General features: G+C 42.2%; 1 protein-coding gene across 6 annotated transcripts in view; it reads left to right on the forward strand.

The window, feature by feature from the left end:
- The window catches only part of garnl3 (GTPase activating Rap/RanGAP domain like 3), a 42,291-nt gene extending 26,588 nt beyond the window's left edge, over positions 1-15,703 (forward strand). For 3 of the 6 annotated variants that reach the window (XM_061798847.1, XM_061798850.1, XM_061798851.1), the window contains exons 21-31: positions 1,016-1,132; positions 2,700-2,857; positions 3,044-3,202; positions 3,806-3,872; positions 4,656-4,763; positions 5,817-5,935; positions 6,731-6,866; positions 7,436-7,495; positions 10,741-10,980; positions 11,909-12,029; positions 12,185-15,703. In XM_061798847.1, coding sequence (XP_061654831.1) covers positions 1,016-1,132; positions 2,700-2,857; positions 3,044-3,202; positions 3,806-3,872; positions 4,656-4,763; positions 5,817-5,935; positions 6,731-6,866; positions 7,436-7,495; positions 10,741-10,980; positions 11,909-12,029; positions 12,185-12,341 — 1,442 coding nt within the window. In that variant the 3' untranslated portion in view covers positions 12,342-15,703. The remainder of the gene's footprint in view (positions 1-1,015; positions 1,133-2,699; positions 2,858-3,043; positions 3,203-3,805; positions 3,873-4,655; positions 4,764-5,816; positions 5,936-6,730; positions 6,867-7,435; positions 7,496-10,740; positions 10,981-11,908; positions 12,030-12,184) is intronic. The other 3 variants (XM_061798852.1, XM_061798853.1, XM_061798849.1) reach the window with 2 other exon arrangements.
- The last annotated feature ends 1,681 nt before the right edge of the window (positions 15,704-17,384 follow it).

Consider the following 17,384-nt stretch of genomic DNA (forward strand, 5'->3'; position numbering starts at 1 on the left):
CTACTGTGGTATCAAGATTTTGTCCCACCCGCAACGTTTGCAGTACCAATACTGCGATAACATATCCACATGTCGCATTAGTATCGCTCAAGATACATCATTATCAAATAGCGATGCTGTTGATGTTAGAGGTAGGATAAAGTATCAATCATATCATTTTCCCCTAATAATACAGAACTGGATATTGATGCTGACGCTTGTTATTATTTGGGTTTCTATCAATCAGTATCGCATAACAGTACTGTGACTGTTGGGGTTGGAAATATTGATATCACGATATACTGTATCACATTGTTGATACAGTATCGATACGCTGACATCAGTTTTCAATACCGTTGCTTGTAGCGATAGGACCAAATATCATTGGTAATGGTAATGTCATTTGGGTTTGATTTTGCAATATATTCCATCAGTATCTCTTAAGATGCGGTACTCAAATATCGATATTGTCGCTTTTAGAGGTGAGACAAAATGTCAATGTTGTGGTATATCATTGGGGTTTTTTGATGAGGACGCATTATCAAATATCAATATTGCTGCTGTTAGGGGTTGGGACAAAATATTGCAGTTTTTGTCTCTAGTTACAGTATCAATAGACCAACATCAGATATCAATACTCTTGCTTGTCGGACAAAATATCAATATTATGATGTATCTGTTGGGCTTCTACCAAGATACAGTATCAATACACTAATATCACGTATCAATCAGCACTGTGTTATTGCATCAATATCTCTCAAGAAACGTTATCGATATGCGACATCGTCTCTTTTAGGGGTGGGACAAAGTATCAATACCGCAACGTATTGTATCGTTAAAGCTCAAAATGGACTAGCGATACTGTCTCTGCAGGGGCGGGACAAAATATCGACACCGTGATCGTTATTTTCCCCGACAATTTACGGCCTCTTCTTTGGCTTCCACGTGGAGATCAGTTCGCAAGTGCAAAACAAGAAAGGCTCGTGTTAAAAGGAGCGCACCTGAACTGCGCGTGCTTTATTTCTCTCTTTCCCAGGGAAGGACGCTCGGCTGTACGTGTTCCGCCTGAGCTCGCTCAGGAGAGGCCTGGAGGAGAGGCAGCCGGCCCGGAGCAAGTGCGACTGCCGGGAGAATAAACTGGAGAAAACCAAAGGTGGGCCACGACGGATGATCTTCGCACGCCTGCGCGACAAGCAACCTTTATTGAGACCGGGCAAATATCTCAAATCTTGTAGATGGGGTACACTGACATCATGTGCACAAGTCTGCACACCCTCTTATCACTGAGGATGCCGATGAGTTTTTTCAAACTCATTTGAACCCTCTGGAGTCAAGGGTCAAATTGGCCCTTTTTGACTACTTTGGCGTTGACAATTATATTTCACCTTTAAAAAAAGAATTGTTTACCTTGCCTTATTTGGTGTCAATTTTTTTCAGCACAACCTCACGCGTGACGCTACAGCGCTGGCGTCAAACTGGTGGCACGGGGGCCAGATCCGGCCCGCCACGTCATTTTATGTGGCCCGCGAGAGTGTGCATCGACTTTGTGTTTCTTGCTTAAATACCAAAATGACAAATTGGCTTCACTTTTAAAAATATTGAGATATTGCAAGCATTTTTCGTTACCAACCCCCCTTTTTAAAATAAAATGGATTCCTACTGTAGTTGAACGAACAGTTTTTACTGGCTTCTGAGTTCAAAAGTAATTATCCATTAATTTGTGTATATGTAATAATATGAGGCAATCGTATGAGTTTGCAGCCATAACAGCCCTCCGAGTGGAACCATAACTGATTTGGCCCGCGACAAAAATGAGTTTGACACCACTGCTACAATTATTTATTTATGTATTTACGTATGTATTTATTAATTTCTTTAATTTGGACATGCGATAGTAACACTTTTGGACCCAAAATCACACGGAGTTGGACAAAGCGAAGTGGTTAATTGTGAAAACCAAAAACATGTCGAACTAACCGTTTTTATAACGTAGAATTCAAATGTAATCAAAATCTTATGTCAAAATTGACCCAAACGACAAAATGATATAGAACTATTTACATTCAGATGCAGGCAATCTGTCACACAAATGACAAAAAGCAGGTCCTGTGTCTGATTCTGATTCTGGTTCTGATTCTGACGTCACAGACCGCGCTGTGTGTCCCTTCTCTCTTTGTCCGCCTGGAGGCGCTGTTTGCATTTCAGTCCGCCTTTGTGGCATTTAGGCCACTTCATCGTCAAAGTCGTCACTCCCTGATTCAGTCTCACAACCTTTTTTTGATTGATCAGTTAACGTGCTTTATTTATTTTTTTTTTCATCAATAGAAAAGCGTTATCGTAAGTTTTAAGTTTTTTTGTTCTGTGTGCAAGCACTTTCTGCTCCCGAGCGATTTGCCCAACTAAGGTGACAATAATTGCGCGTAAAATACGGCGTAATTTATTGTTCATAATTCTGGTTTTACTTGGCCTATTAACACAATAAAAAAAAAACCGGATATATATTTTAAAGTCCTCACTTTCGACAAGTTGAAACGGAGACTCGGCGAGGCGGCGACTTGCTGCGATGTCATCACAAAGCGGTCATGTCATCTGGTCAGTTGACCTCAGAGGTCAGCACAGGTTCAGCTGTTCCAGTAGGCTTTCCCTGACATTTTTGTAGTCACAACGAGTTTGAAAGCCCTGCACGTCCATCCAATCAGATGTCCTTTCGCCCCCACCAGGTTGCCATTTGTACTCCATCAACACGCACCACGGCTCGGAGCTGAGGATCGTGGCGGCCATACGGAACAAGCTCCTCCTCATCACGCGAAAACGCTTCGAAGGCTTCAGCGCCGCCGGGGGGGCCGACTCGCCGGTGGAGGAGTTCCAGTACATACGGGTGCGTGGCGCTCAGACACAAAGTGGAATCGATTTGATAGAACGGGTGAATGAGAGCTGCACTTTGTAGGTTGTGGCTTTATCAAGTTGAATCCATTCACTTACTTGCGTTAGATTACGGGGCGCACCTTAGGTTTCCCGCTCAGTTAACGCCCGTGTGTGTGCGCGTGTGCGGTCTGGCCGCCAGGAGATCTGTTTGTGCGACCCGCCCGCCGTGATGGCGCTGGTGGACGGGCCGACGGGCGAGAACGACAACATGATCTGCGTGGGCTACAAGCATCAGTTTGACCTGATCAACGAGAGCACGGGCGACGCCTACCGGCTGCACCACGTCGACGCCAACAGGGTGAGAGGCGCACCCTCAATACGCCAAATCTGACATGGAGACAGACCTTATAAAAAGTTTACAAAATATATATAATTGAACCCATCGTACACGCTTTAAACATATTGAAACTGACTTAAACACACTGAAAGCTATTAAAGCACAAATTACACAAAAGCACAAATAAGAGGGACGGTGTGCTTGCGTCGAGCTGTTTATTTGTATAACATAATAATGAAAGTCCACTCGTGCTAATGCTAACATATAATGCAAAACACAATAATAGATTAGCGTAGAGGTTACAGTAATGCTAAACCTTCAAACAACTGCCAGTCTAACCAACACGGAGCAGGAACACGTACAAGAAAATAGAACTAAACATTGTATATTAAACCAAAAATGTTCAACCAAACCGTAGGATAATGTCCAACCAAAGTCCACTAGCCTCATGCTTACATATAATGCAAAACGCCATAGACAGGCTATCAGACACTAGCATAGATTTTAAGAGTTCACTACCTCTTCTTCTGCAATATGGCAAGGGAACTACTATTATAGTTCCAAAACATTAATGGACCCCCTAAGTTGATCTTTTGCTTCCATTTGCTTTTTCTTTGTCGACAGGTCAATTTCGTGACGGCTATCGACGTGTACGAGGACGGCGAGGCCGGTCTGCTGTTGTGTTACAATTGTGAGTGGAATCCCAATTATACGTAATCACAATCATAGCACCGATACGACTACCCCGACTACTACCACCAACACCACAAATACGGATACGGAAAGAAGTTTGAGAATTTACTCCATATCCTTGATATCCATCTTAAGGTCCATGTACTAGTATGCTCTTTGTCCTCCCTAGTAAGACAATTCAGCAGTAGAATGCCAATGTCTAATTAGAAAAAAAAAATTCCCACTACTAATGCCACTTTTGGCCTACTAGTACTCAATTACTTACTTTTCAACTACTGTGCTGCACTAGTAACACTACTAGGCCCAGCTAGTAGCCATGTGTCAAACTCACTAGCCTCCTGGAGCAAAAGCATCCAAATCCCTACTTGTAGTATGTAGTTGTCCTACTAATATTGTTTTACTAGTGACAACAAAGCGTGTACTAGTGCACAAAACTGCACTAGTTAACAACTGCATGCTACTAGTACTGTTGGTGATATTATAAAATTATAAAACTAGTATGCAATTATACCTTACTAGTAAACCACTGTGTTGCATTATTAACACTAGTAGGTCCAATTAGTAGGAACGTGTCACTCACTAGTAGCTGCCTTATGAAGGTTTATAAATAATTATTCAGTATCATTTATTCGATATCCTTGGTGTTCATCTTAAGGTCCAAGTACTAGAATGCTCTTCATCCTCACTAGTCAGACAATTCAGCGCTGAATGAACAGGGTGCACTAGTAGAATGATTGTCTTGCTAGTAATGTTTTTTTCCTCAACTTTTTTCCTCCGGCAGATCTTTGCTCCTACAAGAAAGTTTGTCCGTTCAACGGTTCCACGCCCATGATCCAGTCCAACGCGTCCGACTTCCACTTCAGCTGGAACCAGATGCCCAACGCCATCGGTACGTTGCCACGGCGATGCCGCTTGCGGTCGCCACGGATACACCATACCGTATGCCGCGCATGTCCACTCATCAGCTGCACGTAATCATGTGTATGTGTGTGTGTTTCCACCTTTTACACACACACACACAAAACACAAATATACAAAGTCAAGCAACTGCTATACTTGCGTATTATATTTGAACACCGGACGTTCAAGGTAACATTTCACACTCCAGATCAGAAGGGGGCAGCATTTCAGTGGTGCAGCCACTCTTCTACGAAACGCTCTCAAGATGAGTTATCGATGCTGTCGCTATCGGGCGTGGGACAAAATCGCACTACTGCCATGTAGTATATCGTTTTCTGAAAGAAATGTTCATCAATATGCCAACATGTCGCCAAGATATTGATACTGTCGTTACTTGGGGTGGGACAAAATATTGATATTGCATAATTTTTCTCTAAGGATATGATATCAATACACTAACATCTGATAGCAATACCGATATTGCGATGTACTGTCTCTCTCAAGATATGGTATCAATTCATCAATGGTCAGGTATCGATACTGTGATATATTGCATCATTATTTCTCAAGATGTGTTATTGACGATGGTTATGCGTAAGATAAAGTATGGATACTGCCATTTACTGTATAGTATAAAATTTCTCTCATAAATATGATATCGATACACCAAGATAAGAAAATAATACTCTTACTGAGGGGAAAAAGACGAAAAAAATCTTTCGATATTGTCATGTTTTGAGTTGTTTTTTTTCACTGAAAAGATAAGATATCGATACACCAACATATAGATAGATATCAATACTGAAGAGAAAAATATTGATAGATTGATTGTATCGACATGATACTGTCCCTCTTAGGTTGGGACACAATACTAATCTTACATTATACTGTATCATTTTTGGGTGAAGTAATGGGTTCATTATAATGATGCAGTGTATCATTTTTTTGTGAAGATGCTGTTGGGGGTAGGACAAAATGCAGATATTGCAATATATGCTTTATTATCATTATCTTGACGCTGGCGTTTGTTTTTTCTCTGCAGTTTGCGCCTTCCCGTACATCCTGGCTTTCACCACAGACTCCATTGAGATCCGACTGGTGGTCAACGGCAACCTGGTGTACACGGCGGTGGTCCCGGAACTGCAGCTTGCCTCTTCGCGGGTCAGTACTGAATGTTTTGCTGGACTCCTAGATATTACTTTGATGGTGCAGTGCTTGCAGGATTTCCTGGTAGACAGTAGAGTTCATTATTCCATTAATCACAGGAAGTCGTCCAGGTGCTGAACCAGGGAAGCAGCCCCAGACCATCGTACTGCTACTGCTACCACCGTGTTTGACTTTAGGCATGATGGTCTTTTTAATCAAATGCTGTGTTATTTCTACGGCAGATGAAACGGGCAGCTTTCCAAAAAGTGCAAATTTTGTCTCATCACTCCACAAAATCGTTCCCCAAAAGTCTTCAAGATGTTTGCTGGCAAAAAGTGCCTTTCTCAAGGTGGTGTGCTCAGTGAGGTTTGCAGTTCTTTTGATGTTCTTTTGGGCTCTTTGGCTACCCCTGGAGAGGTCCACGACTGTTCCTAGTTTTCTCTCATTGTGGGTAATTACTTAGGCTGCCTGTGGTTCGCTGGTGTCCCAAAGGCTTAGAAATGGCGTTTTTTCAGATTTATATAGATTTTAATAACTCCGTTTCTCATTTGCTTGTAATTTTTTGGGATTGTAAATATGCAAACATTAATAAAGAAATGAAATCAGGAAGCTGGGAAGTACTTTTCCCACGTCACTGTATTCATCTCCAGCATTAGCACAAGCTGCCGTCTCAGCTCTCATTTCACTCCAACTTTACGAGCCCAGTGGGGATAGTACGGCGCTCGGTCTGCACCGCGCTCGTATTTCATCCGCACAAATACCGGAAAGCGGTCGCCTTGTCTTCGGTCAGAATTGTCCCGTCCTTTGCAGTCGGACATCTACTTCGTGTCGTCGGCGCCGGTGAGCTCGGCCTCCAATTGCAGTTCCAAGGACCCCAGCTCGCAGAGCTCCCCGCAGACGCCCACCGGCTACGAGATGCCCGTCTTCCCTTCGCCACTCGGGGACGGTAAGCCCCCAAAAACTACATTTAAAAAGAATGAAAAATGCCATAGGATGGATGATGTTGAACTTCAACTAAGGTATGTGTGTTAAGGTTGGGTGAGTCCCGATACTAGGTATCGGGCCGGCATCAGTTTAAGGTTTAAGTTTAAGTTTAAAAAGTTATATCCAACATCCCTAGCTACCGCTAACGTTAGCGATCGGATCATTTTCGCACCCTCCGTTTGTATGTTTGTGATCTCAGGGTGACTTGATGTTTAGTTAGCACGCTGCAAATAATGTTATGGTGAAGCAGCATGTGGTTCATTTTGTATGCGCCGTCCCATGTAACAACCGTATGTTTGTGATTACAAAGCCGACTCGCTGTTTAGTTAGCTGGTCTGCAAATAACCTGTAAATAATAACCATGAACAATCGTGTGTTTGTTTCCCAGGTTGTTGGGTTTTTTTTTTATGTTGAAAATGTGCCAACTTCCCTAAATGTGTTGTGTTGTGTTTGTCGTTTCTGTGTGTGTGTGTGTGTGTGTGTGTGTGTGTGTGTGTGTGTGTAAAACCCTCTTCTTGGTCCCCGGTTCAGATTCAATACGGATCCCCTACGGTACCAAGCTTTCGCTGTACACGTGTAAGGACGCCGAAGGTATCGTTAACGCCGTACTAACGACCGCGCCGGAATGCGAAGTGAACGTCATGTCCTTCTCGCCCTTCCTTCTCCCACCGACCGCTCGAAAACGGAAGGATAATGTTGAGCAAGCGAGAGGAGTAATTGGCGCGTGAGAGCGGTGGAAGAGCGGGCGCAAAGGTCGAGTCAAAGCTTATCTTGAAATCCAAACCCTGGCTGTAAACCCGAATTTGAAACTTCAACTTGAAACCTTAACACTGGCTCTGAAAGCAACCCGAACCCTTGCTTGAAACCTTCATTTGAAACCCTAACCCTAGTTTGAAGCCCTAATTTGAAACACTAACCCTGGTTTGAAACCCAAACAGTGGTTTGAAGCCCTAAATTGAAAGCCTAACCCTAGTTTGAAAACCTAACCCTAATTTGAAACCCCAACCCTAGTTTGAAACCCTAACTCTAATTTCAAACCTAACCCTAGTTTGAGACCCTAACGCCGATTTGAAACGTTTGCCTTCCCGGGCTCTATTTCCTGACTAGCGCTGTCAGCGCTCGGCGTAACGGCGAGGTGGCGGACCGGACCCGGTTTTGCTCGTTCCGTGGACCGGAGACATCTCTCCATGCGGAGGAGGACATGATGATGATTTCAAAAAGAGAATCATGATGATAATAATAGTTATAATAATTTTAGCAAAGATTCGTGGAAGTTGATGCACATGATTTGCTTTTGCGGGCCGCATAAAATTATGTGGTGGGCCAGATCTGGCACCCCAGGCCTTGAGTTTGACACCTGTGGTTTCGAAGGAATTTCTGATACCAAAATCAAGCGCACCTCCGAGGGCACACTGTCGCTGCGCCGGCACACCCAACTCGGCGCGGACGGGCGGCTCTGCCAAATTGGCAAACGTGCTCGCACAAAAATCCAAATGCGGCAGTTTTTACGCAGGCCGTCAACGGAAATAAACAGCTTGAGTTTTCAAGCAAGGGTTCCGTCAGGAAAGGAAAGGGTTAAAGATGAGAGCGGAATAAGCCGACTTCGAGGAGGGAGGAGGGAGGAAGGAGGAAGGAAGGGGGAAAGGACATGATTTACAGATTGCACTGTCGCCATGGAGACTTTTGTCACCCAAAATCCAAATGAGGAAGGGGGTGGGGGGGGGGGGGGGGGGGGGGGGGTTCTGGAGCTGACAAAAATTCCAATTCAACGGGGGAGGTGTGGGGGACGGGGGTCATGTGATGTCACTGCAGCAATTAGCGCTAAAAGCTCTCGTAAAGATCTCATTTCATCGGCGGGCGTGACTCATGCGTGATGGCACATATTGCGGGATGCTCGCCAGATAACCCCAATCGCCCCAATAACCCGCGTGGCGCATGCTGACTGTTCATTGGAAGCCTCCGTAGAGCAGCAACAGTGCCCCCCAGTGTCCACTTCTACAACAGCCAAGGAGACTCCAAAGAAACAAAATGTGTCCTCCCAGAATCCGGAATTGTTTACAATTGTGCTAATTAAGTGGAACTGTCATGAGAACACAGTCATCAAGCGTTAAATGGATGTTTCCCCCCCCCCCCAATTTTGTCTTGCAACATTTGACAAAAAAAAACCTAATTTGAAACCTTAACCCAAAGTTGAAGCTCTACTTTGAACCCCCTGCCTCTGGTTGGAAACCCTAATTTGAGCCCCTAACCCTCTTAGTTGGGACCGTCTTTCCCGAAGGTTATTAATCTAGTGTTACAATCGTCACTGAAACACTAGATTTCAGTGAAGATTGTTTGCACGCAGTCACAATTTTCACACCAAGCTCACGCTAACGCGGCGCTGCACTGGTTTGCCGTACGCGGAGGGGAACCCTCCCTGACCCTAACCCTAAAAGCTTGGGGTTAGGTTAACCGGCTTGATCTTTCACCTTTTCGAAGCCTCATTTTATACCAATTGTTTTAATTATTCCAATTTGGCAGGGTGGTCATCGGCACTTAGAAGTCAGCGTTAGATCAAATAAATGCATTCAAGTCAAGCCAAAACTTCAATAGTGATGTAATTGAACAGAGGTACTTGAAAGAAGGCGACAAATTGCTTTGAAAGCAAAATAGAAAGATGAATAATAATTTGGGGCAAAATCTTAACGGTAACAAAACTACCTTTAATCCAAAGATGTAACAATTTTTTGTCACTCTGTTCTTGCTTCGAATTAGTCCGCCCCAAATAATATAACGATGCAAATATTGTTGACTGTTAATTACTCTCGTAACGCCCCCTAGTGTTCACAAGGCCCTAAGCAGGCGCTGATTTAGCTTGCGTCTTGGGCCGGCGTCGGCGGTCCATTTCACTCGAGCTTGGCCGCCAGTGTTGTCACTCGCGGTGCATTCAAGGACTTGAAACCAGCTTTAACTGGGCCTGCTTTGCATCGGGAATGGAACTTTCCTGTCACATTCCGAGCCAAAGAAGTGTGCTTGAATGCACCGCCAAACTGCTTTTCAATGAATATTTTGACATTTTGGGGTCGCTTAGTTTGGCATTATTGTCGTAACATCAACTTTTTTTTCTCACAAATCACGACATTGCTGTAAAATAATTACTTTTTTGTCATAATATGACAGTTTCCTCGTGAAACATCACAACTTCTCGTAACATTTTTTTTTTTCTCGTAACATAGCGACTTTCACAAATTACGACTTTGTGGTTGTAAAATAACTACTATTTTGTTGCAATATTGTATTTTTGTCGTAAAATGTCAAAACTTGTAACATTAGGTTGTTTTCTCGTAGCCTTGTGGCTTTATTGTCGTAACGTCAACTTTTGACTTGTAAAACGTAGCGACTTTATTCTCACAAATTATGATTACTTTTATTAATTATTCATATTTTGACTTTTTTTCTTGTAAAATATTTTTTTATTGTCATAACGTCAACTTTTGCAAATTACGGCAATTTTTTTTTTATCGTAATATTCACATTTTTTTTTCTCTAAAATCTCCCAATTTTTGTTTCTCGTAACATTGCGGCTTAATCGTCGTAACGTCAGCTTTTTTCATCGCAACTTTAGCCTCACCAATGACGACTTTGCTTTTTTCTTGTACCATTATATGACAATGTCGCTAGTTGTTTCCGATCATGAAGCTCAAACTAAGCAAAGCTAGCCAATTCCTTCCGCGCCGTGCCCGAAATGTCAAATTATTTGTTTTTTTGTTTTCTTGTTATTCCTGAGAATAGTCTTGCAAAAACAATTGTGTCAGGACGTGCTAAAGTTGTCGCGGTGGGCTGTGGCCTCCTCGCAGGCGAGTCTGCGTGCAAGCACATCTTCAAGATCCCTCTGTGCAACCTGGTGGGCCGCAGCATCGAGAGACCCCTCAAGTCGCCGCTGGCCGGCAAGGTCCTGACGGCGCCGACCGCCGCCGCCCCGCCGACCGCCGCCGCGTGCGGCGTCCCGCTGGTGTCGGCCACGCATTCGCTGTCGCTGTCTCTGTCGCGCATGGAGATCAAGGAGATAGCCAGCCGCACGCGCAAAGAGCTGCTCGGTAAACTTTACGTACTGCTAAAAATCAATAGAAAATAAATAAATAAATCATGTTTCAAACAAATATTTGAAAACAATGATCAATTACATTATTTTCATATTTATCTTTTGTATTTCTATGTTCGATTGCTCTTGCAGTATTACTTTACATATTTACATTTAAAAAATCCAATGCATATGATAATAATTATCTCATTTTTTACATTGAATTACTTGTAATTCCTTTATAATTAAATAACCAATTATTTAATCAAATAAGTGTTAAAGCTATATGTAAAGTTGTTTCTTTTACTTTTTTATTATTTACAATAAATAAGTAACTAATCAACAAGTTTATTTCTTTGTAAAATAAAATAAATTATGACAAATGAATATCATAATTATTTTCTATTTTCTAATTCAATTATGTATAGTTTAATTTAATTATAATTCATAAACCAATTATTTAATAAAATGAGTCAAAATGTTAAATGCCTCTATAACATTGTTCACCGTGTTTATTAAATAATTATTATTAACCAAATATTTAATGAAAAAATCAATGTTTATGTAAAATTCTTGATAGAAAAATTATGGAAATATTAAATGAATGTATGTATATATTGTATTGTACATTATTGACCATTTAGATTTTTACCCCCCAAAAATTAACCCATTAATTCATAAAAACCAATAAATACTGTACATGGAAAATTATTTTATCCTAAGATTTTCTTCTTTTATCATTTACAATTACAATAATTCAATTAACCACTTATTAGAAAATAATAAATGTACATATATGTACTCTGTATATGTAATTATGTAAGATTTTTCTATTTACAACAAAATAACCAATTATGTAGTCCAATAAATTTGAAAAACGAAAGAAAAAGACATTGAGTGCACGGGCCTTCACTAATATAACAAGAAAAACAAAATTTCAACAGGCCTGACGGAAGAACCGAGCAGTAAATCAGAGGGCGGTGCGTCCAAAGCGAGGAAAACGAGCAGGAAGAACGCAGCGGAGGAACCCAGAGCGAGAGCGCTAACGTCCACCAACAGTGACAGGTCAGACGCCGTCTCCTACACCAACCTACTGGAAAACGTACTTGACGAATATATTCGTCAGTGGCACTAAACGGTTGACAAATAGAAACGACCGCGGCAGTGAACGAGTTAGTAACCACACCAGAAAACGCCCAGAATAATTTCTCCCTCATCAGGATGGACTGTGAGGCCGGCGACGCCGACTTGGAGGTGGCGTCCATTTTGGAGGCCGAGCCGGAGACGTCGGTGCTTCGGGCCGACAGTCCGCCGCCGCTCACTGGCGCCTTCGCCCTCGCCGCATCCTTCGAGGAAGGCGTCCTGGACCTCAAGTGAAGACAATCCCGCCGTGCACTTCTCTCAAACAACCACTCCCGTACCTTTGACGCTACTCACAAAAAGTTTGGAATATATTATTCCGATATAATAATAACAATAATATATTGTTAATGGACTTTTCGGGGGAAATTTCAGGATGAACCTAAAATGCACGAACGCGAACTCCCTTTTAACACATTTATACGTATTAAAACACTCTGTAACACATTAAAACGCACTTTGTAAAATATTATTTAACGCCCATTCCCACTCTCTTGCTGACGGGCATTGGGAGGCTATCATATAACATCACTTTGAGGGAAGGAAAAGAAGACTCTCATTCACAGTTTTCCAATAAAATGGATTTGTCACTCCCAGTTGGAGTGTGAAAGGAAATGAAAGATTGTATATTTAAACAAATTGTTCAACCAAACCATATTTTGTCTAACCAAAGTGTGCTAGTTTAAAGCTAACATATAATGGGAAATGCCATAGACTGGCTAACGTAAATTAGCATCATTTTTACGGTAATTGGAAACCTTCAAACAACTGCTACTTGAATGGAGCAGTTTAGAATTTTGCCGCCTTGTTAGACAACAGCAAGAAATGCAAAAAGTACAGAAAACATTCAATGTCCATCCAAAAGTTTGGAAAAGGTCAAAGTTCACCTGTAAAGGTTATACTGCATTGACCCTGAAATGTCACTCGAAAAGTCAATGTCCCGAACTTTTTGTGAGTGGCGTGTATACTTGTATCGAATACGATTGCCGTGCTTTTGAGGGTTTTTTTTTTGCTGTTTTTTTTTTTTTGCATTCCTTCCATCTGCCCTCTTTCAAGATGGCTGCCGCATTCCTTCCGTCTGCCCTCTTCCAAGATGGCTGCCGTGTCCGCGTGTGCGTGTTTGTAATCAAAACCCAAAGAGTGGCGACCCGACACGCTCCAGCTTCTACTCGCGGTCATTTCGAGCGACTCCCGAAACGTTTCAACGTGAATTCAAAGAAAGAAAAAAAAAAAAATGAGTCACGTTAAACCCGAGTTTGCTCATTTAAGTGTCGTATCAAAAGATGTGATTATTCTTTTCCGGAAAAATGCTTGTAGAAGTCTGTTTATACATAAAGTAGCGCTATGTCTGGGATGCATATTTATAGATGTGTTATATCAAAACAAATCAATTTTATTCTTTTATTGAGTATATTCAAAGTAAAGGGTAGGACGTTCCGAGCTGTCTTGTATGGGTAGTTCCGCTTTTGTTCAGTGTACACAGGTTCAAAACAGGGCTGGAGGTCTCTCACAAGTGCCATTTCCCAGCAGCCAGCGCGGAACTGCGTCGTCACCTCTTTCCGGGGTTGGCCGTAGCAGCCATGATTGTAGTCCTTTTCCAGCTAGCCAAGTTATTCCAAATTAGCACCAGATGTCCTGTCCCCCAAAGACAATTTCAACAAAATACAGTGAACCCTTGTTTATCGCGGGGGATACGTTCCCAATCCACACGGAAAACCCGCTAGCTTAATGCGAACGCATCGTTAGCCTGGGAACAAGTCATTTTTTTCATTATTTTTGGAAAACACAACAAATTCAACAAACAAGAAAAGTCCATTTTCCTCATTTTAACTTTTGGAGTTTACCATGACCTGAATGAATGACAATCGACATTTTTTTTTTAAATTGATATTGTGACAGATGACTTGTGCAATTATGCTATTTGGCTAACAATATAATGTGAAACGCCATGGTAGACTAATGAAGATTAGCATTGATGTTACAGTACCGCTAACTATAAACTTTCAAACAGCTTCTCCTTCAACACACCCGGAGCATCAACACATACGAACAGCATACGACAATACTCCGAGGCAAATAGTCAAATAGTCTCTCCTCTGTGAGAACAACAACAACAACAACAACTTGTCATTAATTACGCAATATCTCTTCAAGTAGAGCTCAGTGCTGCCCGGCATGTTGTGGCACAACGTGGTACTGCAATGCGGGCACGCTTCTCTAAATGATGACTTGCCTGTATACTGTAAAAACTCATTAAAACGCTAAAAAAAAAAAAAATTATATAGCAACGGTGCGAACGAAGAACTGCGACTTAGCAGGTGTTCACTGTATTTGTGTACAAATATTTTTTTTCAAAAATGCAGGACACGTCCCCTTAAAACACTGAACGGCTCACTTTCGCCTCCTGAGGTTTCGCGAGCGGAGATATTTAGCCAAGTGTGTTTACTGTCCACTTTGCCATTTAAAAAACAAAAAAGACAAACATTAATTACATTTACAATCCAAAGTGAAATTGATCAAGCAAAACGAGCTTCTTAACGAGCAGCAGCCGTCTTATAACTTATAGCATGACCTTTTTCACTTCCTCCACCCAGGAAAAGTTAACAAACAAACACAAAATTTTTTATGAAATGTTTACAAAGGTACTTTGTACGGCCGGGTTCCCCTCGAAACATTTATTCCCCGTTTCTTTTCTTTATTCTACCTCCCCTTGGCTGTTTTTGTTGTAACTTTTGTTGTTGTTGTTTGGGCTGTTGCTGAACCTCTGTGTGGTATCGAAACGGAAAAAAAAATGAACACACACGCACTATGGAAAGCCATTAGAGCATTTATTCCATATTCTTGATATCCAGATTAAGGTATGTGTACTAGTACATTCTTTGTCCTCACTAGTAAGACAACTCAGGGCACTAGTAGAATGACTGTCTTGCTAGCAAAGTGTTTTCCACTACTGTATGACATTCCTGCACACTAGCAGCACAACTGTGCCAAACAAGTCGGACAACTACCCGACCAGTGAGGCAAAATTGTGTATGTGTTGACATCTGCGCGCTACTAGTACTACTAGTGAAGCGCTAGATGTTAACTAGTCAAATTTTATAATGTCACTAGTAGTACTAGTAGCACACAGTTGTCAACTGGTGCATAGTTTCGCCTCCCTAGTAGCATGTAGCTGTCCGACAAGTACGCCAAAGTTGTCCTACTAGTGGAGACTGAGTGTACTAGTAACCTGGATATCGAGGATATTGAATAAACGCTCAAACGGCTTTACGTCAACACACACAAATACACACACGCACGCACGCACGCACGCACATACAGGGAAAAAAAAACAACACCAAGTGTCTTAAAAATATTGTACCGCCATCGTTTTTAATGCCAAGTACTACTTGTAAATGTTTGTGTATCAAATGTGGCCTCAAATTATGAAGCAGAGCTGAACACTTATTATGATGATGATTTATTATTATTATTATTATTATTGTTGTTGTTATGACTATGATTATTGGAGCAGTTATTTTGAACGAGTGCTGTAGACCACCGCTGTGAAAGTAGGTATTTCTGTTTATTGATATGTAATAAATATTTATGGAATTTGAGCTGTTTTTGTGTGTGTGTAAACTGTTCAAGTGTTTGTAGAAGTCTGCCGATTATTTCCACTTCAAGTGAATTTGGAAATTTGGCTGTTTGTTGAATCAGGTTGCAGCCAACTTTCCTGCCTGTTTTATGGCCTCTCGCTGAACAAGCCGCTCGGCGGTCCAAAGTAAACACGGCCTCCTGACGGGAAAAACCAGGGGGAGAGGAGAGAAAATGTCAAAAAAAAAACTGTCATGGGAACAACGCGCACGAACAGTCCAACGAGTCAAAAGGTAACATCAAATTTGTATTCAAATGCCGAAAAGATGATTTGGAGCGCCGTATTCCATTTGGCTCAGTCTCACTGGTCAACTAGTTGTTGGTTATATCTACCTGTAGAAGGTAGCTTTTGGTGGTGATTGACGCAAGGGTCAAAATGAATCAATTACAAGGTAAAAAAATGACATTTGCAAGAAATCACACCGAGACTTTCCAAATATGGAAGTATGGTTTCAATACACCCTCGTGTGATGATGCAATTACTGAAAAACATAGGTCGTTTTTTTCTGGTGTCAATTGACTCAAGGTGAGCACCGTGGGTCAAAAGTCATCTAATTAGCAACAAACCATATTAAAGAACTCAATACAAAAAGGAACAATATGCCCTCATGTGGTGAAGCAAAAACATTTTTATGTAGGTTGTTTTCCGAGCCGATTGAGTCAAGGTGAGCTCCTTGGGTCAAAATGTTTCTATTTCCAACAGAGCACATCAAGTCGTGCCTCGTATTAAAGCACTCAAAGGGGACTTTCTAAATATGTAACTAGTTTATCAAAATGCCTTTATGTCGTGACACAATGATCCAAACAACATTTTTTCACGTGGACCTTTTTTGTGCCTTGGCTCAAAACGAATCGGTATCAAGGTAAAAATATCGACAGCGGGTACGGAAAGTTTTCAGACCCCCTTAACTTTTTCACTCTTTATTATATTGCAGGAGTTTGCATGTTCTCCCCGTGCCCGCGTGGCTTTTCTCCGGGCACTGCGGTTTCCTCCCACATCCCAAAAACGTGCGTGGTAGGTTCATTGAAGACTCTAAATTGCCCGTAGGTGTGAATGTGAGTGCCAATGGTCGTTTGTTTGTATGTGCCCTGCGATTGGCTGGCAACCAGTTCAGGGTGTGCCCCGCCTCCTGCCCGATGATAGCTGGGATAGGCTCCGGCACGCCCGCGACCCGCGTGAAGAGAAGCGGCTCAGAAAATTAATGTACACACAGGTCCCCATATTGACAGAAAACAAACGGAATTGTTGACATTTTTGCAGATTTAAAAAAGAAAAACTGCAATATCACACAGCCAGAAGTATCCAGAGCCTTTGCTCAGTATTTCGTAGCCGCACCCTTCTGAGCTAATCCAGCCATGAGCGTTTTCGGGAAGAACAGTCACGGAGTTGCTTCACTGCCGGGACTGCATTGGACAGGCGATGCTTTTCTCCGCACATGCCGCTTAGAATGAAGGCCAACCATTTCGAATCTTATTTCTCACCATCTTGGAGTCCTTCAGGTGTTTTTTGAGCCGACTCCATGCGGGCTTTTAATGCGTCTCGCATTAAAGGAAGGAGAGCCTTCCGTCGGGCCACTCTGCCATCAAGCCCCGGCTGGCGGAGGGCCGCAGTGACGCTTGACTTTCTAGAACTTTCTTCCATCT

This window comes from Phyllopteryx taeniolatus, chromosome 15, assembly GCF_024500385.1.
Source record: "Phyllopteryx taeniolatus isolate TA_2022b chromosome 15, UOR_Ptae_1.2, whole genome shotgun sequence".
In the NCBI taxonomy this organism is placed as follows: Eukaryota; Metazoa; Chordata; class Actinopteri; order Syngnathiformes; family Syngnathidae; genus Phyllopteryx; species Phyllopteryx taeniolatus.